Here is a 10,328-nt window from a genome sequence, read left to right as displayed (position 1 = left end):
TTCAATTATTATCTTGTTATGACGCCGAACCTCTAGGTACCGAGTTTGGATCGTGACACTTTCTCTCTCTCAATTCTGAAGACTTTGGACGAAGGAGGAAGAGGAAGCAGAAGCGGAGCAAAGGTGGTGGTAGTGGTAGATTCACCGTCGTTGCAAATCGATCCAAGAGATCTAAATTAATCAACACTGTCGATCTAGCTCTCTCTCTCTAGTGTCGCAGCCACCACAGCCACCGCCACTATTCTTATCAAAGTTAGATCTTGATTAGGGCTTTGCATTGAAGTCAAAATAGGCCACGTGATTCGGATCGAAGTCAAACCAGAGTTGCAAAGAATAATCACGAGTCAAAAAGGTCATCTTTGTCCAATCGTCAAATATCTGTTGTGATTTATTTTATTTTTTTTGTATCATTGATTTGTTATTGTTGTTGTTGGGTTTCAGATTGTTGTTGTTGTTGTTCTATAATTGATTTGTGATTTATTTTGTGTTTTTTATATTTTTTCTATTGATGCATTCTAGGTATTTGTTGAAAGTCCACATAGGAGTGGTGTGGATGATTGTGGAGGCACTGGTTATGGGGCTTTGGGTGGTGGGTACAGTGGAGGAGGGTATGGTCCTGGGGCGACCAGTGCGTGGGAACATCCATTCTTTTTTGCCTCACTTGGTTTCATCTTCAAGGCATCATAGCTCTCGTTGTGGCAGCAAAGTTCACTTATTTTATAGGATGCATATTTTTTTCTTTTTGTCTCTTTTGTTTCTTCTCATTTTTGCCATTGTGTTTGTTATTTGAAGTTCCCCTATTGGTTTTGTAATCCCAGCCTAGAAGTTCTCTAATGTTATGGAGAGGGGAATTGAACACATAAAATTAAGGGAGAGAGAGAGAGGGGAATTGAACACATAAAATTAAGAGAGAGAGAGAGAGAGAGAGAGAGAGAGAGAGAGAGAGAATCTGGAGAGTAAAAATAAAACAAATAAGGAAAATGTTTAGTAAAAATAAGAAATTGAATTATTATTTGAACAGATAAAAAATTAGACAGATAAAATTTATAGAGAAAAAATTGGACAGACAAAAAAAAAAAATTGGACAGATAAAAATTGAACGCATAATGGGAAAAATTTGAATAGATAGATATGAATTTGAACAGATAAATATAAATATGAATAGATAATCAAAAAAAATTCAACAGAGATAAAAGGTAAAATTAAAACAAAATATCCTTCAAAACCAATAAAAAGACTTCTTACCAAATTATTTCACAAAGGATAAATCTCTCACCAATAAAAAATATCCACTAAACCTAATGTCTTTATTAAATTGAATTTTTTTTAATAATTTTCTCTACAAAATGTAGAGAAAAAAAAAAACAAAAACAAAAACAAAACAAAATCTTCATGACCCACCGGGTAATTTATAACACTTCTACATTTATAAGAGTCAATTACACATCAAACACATCCATCCTACATCAGCAAATAGATACACCAATCATCAGCATAATTTAGATTACATACAATTTCAGAATTTACTGTTGAAATTGATGAAAAAATAAGCAAGAGTATACACTCCAAATGAACAATTTTGTTGATATCAAATTCAATATCAGCTCAAGAAAACTGGCCCTTGAGTATTACCGAATGGACCTTTGCATGAACTGAAGCTAGTAAATATACAACAGAGCTGGAAAATCAGACTAATCTCACTTGCTCATAATTAAGTTTATAATATAGTAAATGCAATTATACAAATAACTTGCAAACAATTCAAGGATCCTGACAAAGGTTTGAATCTCCAGAATCCATGCTGGTAGCATTGTCCGCCATTGAAGCATAAGCAAAACTCCAAATGGAAGCACAGTTTTCATCACCTACGCGGTACAAACACAAAAAACAGATGATTAGTAATGAATATCATGTGCATTCCTAACCTGTCTTATCATAAAAGAAAAGACAAAATTCTAACGACCAACAGTACAAACGCTCTGTTTTGGTGGAATACAATTTCTTACAGAAAACATCTTTTTGAGAAAAATGTTTTTTTTTTTTTTTTGAATGTTTGCAAAAACCATTTTTGTGTGTTTTGTTGTGACCTTGAAAATGCTTTTCTAGAGAGGTGGGCGGTGGTCATGGTGGTTGTGGTGGTAGGATGGCAGTGGTAGTGGTTGTAGGGTAACAGTGGTAGGAGTGGTGGTGGTAGGGTGGTTGTCGTGGTTCTATATGTAAGATTTCTGAATAGCTTTCTGCATCTCATATATTTGATGTGTGAATGATTACAATCAGACCTTAGATTATATAGCCCTAAATCCTAAACCAAAAGGGAGAACACAATTATGCCTCTAATAGGATTCTAACACAATCATACCTCTAATAGGACTATATAGAAAATACACAATATATTCTCACACCCCCACTCAAACTGAAGGTGCTATTATAGTCCTATTAGAGGTATGATTGTGTTAGAGTCCTATTAGAGGCATAATTGTATTCTCCCTTTTGGTTGAGAGAAGCTGAGAGGTAACTTCAGCTCGATGCAACCAACAGATGCGACGAAGCAACTAGATAACCATACACCAGAGACAATCGCGAGGCCGAGAGCAACGAGAAGAAGTCGCGAGTCAAAGACTTGCAAATCAACTAGGTCGCGAAATTTGTCCAGAGAGCTTCGAACCAGAGAGAGAATTAGGGGTTTCGACGGACTGAACTAGAGATGGGTTGAAGTCTTGCAAAACCAAGATGGGTTGACCACGAAGGAGAGCCAGAGAGAGAAGACGAGCTGTGAGGAGGCGATGACTAGATGGGTCAAACCGTTGGATGGGTGCGACTACCAAATAGCACAAACAGAGAAGAAATCCAGATGGGTTGACTAAGTCAAGGCACAACCACGAGCAGATGGGTCACGAACCAGAATGAGCAGATGAGTCGACTGAGATGAGGCACAAACACGAACAAGAGAGTAATGGAGATGGCTCTAGGGTTTCGGATCAGAGAACGGCTCTGATACCATGTAAGATTTCTGAATAGCTTTCTATATCTCATATATTCAATGTGTGAATGATTACAATCAGACCTTAGATTATATAGCCCTAAATCCTAAACCAAAAGGGAGAATACAATTATACCTCTAATAGGACTCTAACACAATCATACCTCTAATAGGACTATAATAGAAAATACACAATATATTCTCACACTATAGTGGTGGCATTGGTAACATTTTAATCCGGAAAACATCTTGCATTAAAAAAGGAAAAACATTTTTTTGCCAAAATCAACTAATTTTCCATTAAGCACAGAAATATATCTGTTGACTTTTATTTCCGTCATACCAAAAGCCAGAAAATATAAAAAAAATATATTATTTTGTCGAAAAACCTTTTCCGCCAAAACAAATGGAGTGTAAATTCATGGCACATCTAACATATCACTTGCAAGTTGCAAACATATTGCATTCTGTCAAATTAACTCGGCCTTCTAGTTTAGCATTTCTTGGTTTATTTTTTTATTTCGTCTAGATTCTCCTAGGAGACCCAGACAATTATAAGAAGAAAGGAATGGGAAAAGTAAACATAGGAAGGAAAGGAGATACCACTCAAGCTGAAGACCTCGGGAGAATCATCGAGGCTTACAAATCTTCGATGCCCTGATGAAGAGCCTGCCATTGGCAGAAATGGATGGAACGAGAAGCAATTGACAGTGTCTGAACAGGAAGGAATATGAATTCATTAGAAATAGAAGAAAACAAGAATGTACTGCAAATTAAATATTGCCCGACAAGGATATGGCATATTACCCAGTGCAGCTTGAAAGCTTGATACCCACTGCCCTGTTTGGAGATTATAAATATGAACCAATCCGTCCTGAAAGCAAAGAGTGCAAGAACATTAAGGCATTGAACTGATTAGCATCATACCTGGAAAAGGGACGAGGATGAACACTAGAATAATACCTCACCGCCTGTACCAAGATGCTGACCAAAAGGATCAATATCAAACAGTATCCGCTGATTGGTATTTTCTGAAGATCGATACAGCCTAATTACAGGATGCACACAGGCAAAACAATCAGTCAAAGCCCTTCTTTAAATTGAGTGATTAAAGAGGGTAATCCAGAACTTGCATGAACAGAAAGAACAAGCCATTCAAACCAATACAGACTGGAAAATGTAGTTACATCATACTCAAGAGTGAGCATCAGCCCAAAACTTCTCCCACCCCCGCCAGGAAAAAAAAAGAAAAGCATATGATATTTTGAAGTGAACTGAAAAGGACAACTTAGAATAAATTCCTCTTATTTTGAAAAGAAGACCTGTATGTATGTATGTATGTGATAAATAAGGTTTACATATTTATAGGTGCAGGTGGGCAAATCCAATAAGCAATACCCTTCTTTCTTTCTTTTTTTTATCCGCTCCAATAAACAGTACCTATGTTAGCACATCTACTGAACTTTCATTCCAATAAAGTAAATAGTACTTACTTAAACACAATGTCAACAGCTTTGCGTATATCCCAGCAGATTATGTAAGGGTCCTATAACAAATTTGAGGATAATTTTTTTGGTCAAATGCATGCATATTATCCAGACGTTAGCATATAATAACCAGCTATAAAAATAATGATAAGGTTCATCAAAGGGTAAGCTGCAACTAGATAGCTCATGGAGGACAAAATAAGAGAGCAATTACAATTTACAAGGTTTAATAAATATCTTGGAGATGAACATAAAAACAAATCCATTTGCTCTAATTGAACAACTATGACTGGAAGAAAGTCTGCATTAATTATTTGAACTCCATTATCATTATATTATGATGGTGCTATCCTATTTTATTGGCAATTGGCATAATATGAGATCAGTAGGAGTGCAAGTTATCTAGAATTGTTTCCTGAATCTAGCTTGTCTTTGTACAAGATGGAGCTTAAGAATATCATATTATGGATTTATTTTATCTTTTTTATAACAAATATTAACCACCAAAAGACAACAAATTTAGAAAATGTATGTGTCCTTAAATGAACTATGCAAGATTAAATTGTAGAGTTTGCATAGGCTCAGATGGTTGGGGACCATCTATCGGTTGTATTCCACCTAGCATATAGTGTACATTTCATGTGAGGGAAAAAACAAAAAAGAACAAGACAGAATTCAAAAAGAACAACACAATAATTTACCTTTCGCCCCCCTGTATATAAATAGTTACCATCTTTTGAGAATTGCACCTGACAGAAAGTTGTGCTTGAAAAGGTTAATTGTTCATATTGCAGAAAGAATTCAAAATGAATGGCAATAATATGAACACTTACATGTGTAACCCCACCTTGTTGGCCATGTAAGATGTACAACAGTTCCATATTATCTTCCCTATAGATTGCAGTAGTTTGACCATAGGAACCCGTAGCAAGCATCCCAGTATGACTTGGAGAAAAAGCAATTGAAGATATAATACCTGAAAAAACACACACACACAAAACAAAAACAAAAACAAAAAAGGACAGATAATTTGTTACACAACATTCCTCATAAGGAGGTTGGTATAATTTTTGGAACCACATGGATGCTGAGTGTATCAAAGACAAGGAGAGCAGAACTCACTCCATACAAGACACTAGACCATAGCTCTATTGCTTATTTCATCCTTGGTAATACTGCATTATCTTATTATTCAATAAATAACTTTAATTTATATATCAAAGTTACATAACTACCTGGTTGTTGGTTATTTCCTTTAACAGTTGAATGATGTACAGAATCTCTACCAGGGCGATGAATATCAAATATTCTTAGAGATTTATTGTAGCCAGCAAAAATCCTGCAACATAGTTTAGAAGTCCACAGAAATTATTCAATTTTAATCAGGAATCAATATATATATATATTAAACAACATCTACATATATTAAAACCCTACACAAAAGAAATAGGGATTTGTGGATAACAGCTCACAGAGACCAACAGTGGAGAACTGATATGACCTAGGATGAACTATACCACAGTTCAGATTTACTTATGGGCCTCCTGTAAGCTGTAGGAGATTATTTTGCTTAGAAGTGAGTTTCATTTTCATTTTTTTTTTTTTTGTCTAAACTGAGACATTTGGGGGAAAAAAAGAACATATCAGACAATTATAACAATAAAGTAATTACAATTTACAACTTTGCTGATAATTTGCAAAGTAAAACACCAATACTACCATTATGCAAAATAAAGTTTGATTACATAAACAATTTAATGGTAATAAAGTTCACTTACATAAGACATAGTTTAATGGTAAATTGATAATTGATTGTGTATGTGCTATATTACTTGGAATATAAAGACATCTGCGTGCATGAACAACACTCATCTTCTTGCCTCATATCTGGATGATTCCTTCTCAATAGTGCTAACCTGACTTCATGATCAAAGAGGCCATTTGGTATTTGTACCAAAAGGTAGATATTCCCTAGGTAAGACTCATTCAATATTTATAAAAGACTCATACACTAGGCAAAAGATTAATGATGCGTTCATTTCAGAGAATCACCAATCAAAGAAAACTCATTTTTGCCACCCCTTGTGCAAAGAATTATATACCAAATTCAGTCAGGATTGCATATTAATAGTTCAAATTCGAAGTATCACTATGGTCAACGAGGCTGATTCAGGATGAATTTATACAGAGAGAACTTAAGAAACCAGCACTGTCTTCAATTTGAATTTGAAACTAATACATAGGGCAAGTTATAAACCTGTTGAAAAAACTAATACCTATTACTTACTTGGTCCCAGCAGGGTTAAAACCAATGCAGTAGGCAGCAGTGATTTCGTCCACGTCATTATAAGCCCGATATGTGCAACGAAGCTGCAATTCCAGTTAAAATCATTGGTTACCAATATGAAGTCATAAAAAAAGCACGACAGACCATAAAGCTGTTCATACAATCTATTACAGTAGCATGATAGAACTTTTTTCATGAGTTGCCACTGAGCATAAAAATTCATGTTAACAAATCAGACTCAGCAGACATTCATAGCTCGGCGATGGATAGGTGTAGCCACGGGTTGGCCATTAACTTCCAACATATTACAAGATCAGAATTTAAATCTTTATCCGCATAAACAAAACAGATTTTCTTCTCTTAAGAAAAATGTTTAAAATAATGATACAGAACCTCGCCTGAAGTAGCATCCCAAAGATGAATAGGATGATCACGAGTGGTACTTGCAAACACACATGTAACTGGATCTGAAACCATTATAGCAGTTAAACTTCCATTATAGTATCATTACTTGCTGTAAATCCATCTCACATTAATGGACTACATACTACATTTTTATACAACTCCCTTAACAAGCAAGGTAAGAGATGAACCTGAAGCAGACATATATGGGTACCAGCAGAAATCATAAACAGGCTCCCCCTCATTCACAACAAGATTTGCAGTATAAGAATCTGCAGCTGTTTTAAAACCATAGGACAAGTATAATGGAAAAATAAAAATAAAACCCATAAGAGTTTAAAGTACCTTATACACAGAACCTGCCTAAATTTAGCTTAGTAATAAAGCAACATCATGAAAAACAATGACAACAGTGAGGAAAATGCTGTAGTACGAAAACCATTAAGAATGGCATTTGGTATCAATTTATTGACAAAAGTTTTCATTCTAAAATCAAGAATAGACTTAAACAAGCTTACCTACATCAGCAGCAAAAGAACAAGAATTTTCATGATAGAGACTTCCAGCATCTGGTCTAAAGAGAAACAAATTATAAAGACATCAGATATATTACATGCCATAAATCAATTAAAATACCAAGTTGCAACAGAAGTCCAAGAAGCACCGTTCCTAATTGTCAGATTAGAGTGATCTTATCACATTATTCAGCTGCCTGCATCATTACCAAAGCCATGGCACAAACTCTACTTGAATTAACTCAACAAACATCGTCCCAACTATGACCAAAGCATACAAATCAAATTATCTCTAAACTTGAAATTCAAGATTACAGATGAAATGCATCAGTACAGTTTATAAAGCTAACCTTCAAAAGGGAACTTATCAACCGAATCGACTCATCTAAACTCAAATTTTCACATTTTTTCACCAAGAATATATATATATATATGCATATATTGAGATGACAAAACCCTGCTATTTGGATCTTTTAGCTAGCCTCGTTTTTGCAAGGATTAAAACCCATTACTGATATTGAAAAATTTATCCAATAATTCCCAATACCAATAGCCATTGACTCGATTCTCGATGTCATCTTCATTCAATGAATTTTATAAACTTCAGACCAATTTGAGGTGAAATTCAGATAACAAGACTCTCATCGGGATCAGATTTACTAGTTATATTTCTAGCGTACCACACATAAGTAGTGGCCAAATTTGAATACTAAATTTTGGATATCATCTCATGTGTTGTCAAAGCATTGGTTTATGGACCTCAACTCTTTCATGTGAGTGACACACATCCCATCGAATCCACAACCTGATCATCATAGCATCACTATGAATATATATATATACACACACAAAGTATGTATTTTGTTGCACTTTAGTTTCTAATATTTTAATTTTGTCAATTTCGACCTCTAACTACCAAATGTGAGTTTAAATGGTCCCTAGTCCTCACATAGTCAAAATTGATCAATGGAAACTACGGTATTTTTGTAATTTTACACAAAGACTTCAAGAAATCAAAATGACCAAATACACACGTCTCAAAATTTGTGTTTTGTTGCCTTTTAGTCCCTAATTTTTCTATAAAAAAAAATCTTTTTTGGATAAAGTTCTGAAAGTACCATGCTCCCATTAATCAATTTAGACAACTGAGCATTGGGATTTGGGACTATTTTGTCACATTTTGTACTTAAGGGACCAAATCAACAAAATAAAAAGATTAAAAACTACAATGCAACAAACTTGTCATCACTAGTACTATGTTTGTGTGTTTGTATATATAAGGTTAGCCCCACAGTTTTGACATAATCACACTTGTCTCACTTGAGATTTTAATTCACAATATAGTTAGGTCAATTTTTTGTCAATAATTCATTGATAATTCGTTAGTAATATGAATGAATAAAAAATTGATATATTCATCTATTTTCACTAAAATGTATAATTATCTTCAATTATTTCAGTGTCTATCTACCATCATTAGTTTCCATTGTTTTAGCTGCACTAAAAGTTACAAGAACAATGTAATTATGTTCAAAGTATGGGACCAACTGTATTTTCTCCAAATGAGTGTAATTTACCCTACATATATGAGAAATGCTATGGTATGCACCCCTCTATAACAAAATGTGTAATTTTACCATAAAATTTTATACCATGAACCGCAAAATACATAATCTCACCGGAAATTGGCATAACAAAAAAATGGCAAAACCAAGCCACAATATTTTTTTGGACATTTTGTTATGCCAATTTGTAGTGAGATTAAAAATTGTATTTTGCGATTAATGTTATGAAATTTTGTGATAAAATTACATATTTTTGTGATAGGGTGCATATCTGAAGGTGTGCATAGGATTTCCCTACATGTAGAGAGAGAGAGAGAGAGAGAGAGAGAGAGAACTTACAAGGGGAATACACGAAGGGACTTTTCGTCGGTGCATGTAAGAAAACAGGAACCGTCGGGAGACCTAGAAAGAGAATGTTAGAGGGAAGCAGATATATATATATATATATAGAGAGAGAGAGAGAGAGGAAACAAACCATTTGATTCCATAGGGGAAATTGTTAGGGTTTGAGGAGGTGTTCCTGAACTGGTAGCAGAAGTGGTAGGTTCTGACAGGAGGAACATCGAAGCGAATCACAGGCCAAGAGTAGTCCTGTACTACTTGCTCTCTTGATTCTTTTGCTGTTATTTCTTCCACTTCCATTTCCGAATTGGATTGCTGCTTCTGCTTCTGCTCTGCTTCCTCTTCCCCCATTGTTAGGGACTCTGACTGAATAAGACTCACTCAGCTCTCTCTCTCTCTCTCTCTCTCTTATTCGTAAATGCCTCTATTTTAGCGCCCAAAGCCAACAAAGCAAGAGGAGGTAGTGTTATGGACTTTCTGGGGTATAAGGTTGAGTTGGACAAAAATTTTAGCCCAATATTGATATGGGCTGGGCTTAGGAACCGTTCAAGCCCGGTCTAGTCTTACTCGTTCCGCCCGTAAACCATGTTATTGTTAGCAAAAATTCTGTTAATCCCCGATCGATAGGAATTGAACAACAATCTAAACAAATAATTGAACAAAAGATCAACCAATTATGTAATTGATTCAATGCCTACAAGGACTTTTTTGAAATAATCACAGTTACAAAAAAGATGTAAACAAAGATAA

At 34.9% G+C, this 10,328-nt stretch overlaps 1 protein-coding gene across 1 annotated transcript; it reads right to left on the bottom strand.

Moving 5' to 3' along the window:
• Positions 1–1,514: 1,514 nt before the first annotated feature.
• Positions 1,515–10,328, bottom strand: LOC114318307 (Transducin/WD40 repeat-like superfamily protein). Its single transcript, XM_028265160.2, has 14 exons — positions 9,712–10,328; positions 9,576–9,638; positions 7,675–7,730; positions 7,348–7,434; positions 7,148–7,221; positions 6,755–6,837; positions 5,703–5,806; positions 5,301–5,443; positions 5,169–5,216; positions 4,474–4,526; positions 3,944–4,028; positions 3,788–3,854; positions 3,584–3,694; positions 1,515–1,865 (listed from the first exon to the last, which is right to left on the bottom strand). The coding sequence occupies exons 1-14, from the start codon at positions 9,927–9,929 to the stop codon at positions 1,762–1,764; spliced, it is 1,296 nt and encodes a 431-aa protein (XP_028120961.2). The 5' UTR covers positions 9,930–10,328; the 3' UTR covers positions 1,515–1,761.

Source organism: Camellia sinensis, chromosome 9 (genome assembly GCF_055761805.1).
Source record: "Camellia sinensis isolate YWXY chromosome 9, ASM5576180v1, whole genome shotgun sequence".
In the NCBI taxonomy this organism is placed as follows: Eukaryota; Viridiplantae; Streptophyta; class Magnoliopsida; order Ericales; family Theaceae; genus Camellia; species Camellia sinensis.
This window is presented reverse-complemented; position numbering and strand designations above follow the sequence as displayed.

Excerpts from the sequence above, each read along its gene's own strand:
- LOC114318307 (XM_028265160.2), bottom strand. The coding sequence starts at position 9,929 with ATGGGGGAAGAGGAAGCAGAGCAGAAGCAGAAGCAGCAATCCAATTCG. Across the intron at positions 7,731-9,575 it reads TCCCTTCGTGTATTCCCCTT|ACCAGATGCTGGAAGTCTCT; the intron begins GTAAGTTCTCTC and ends GTTTCTCTTTAG. Across the intron at positions 1,866-3,583 it reads CGAGGTCTTCAGCTTGAGTG|GTGATGAAAACTGTGCTTCC; the intron begins GTATCTCCTTTC and ends TGTACCGCGTAG.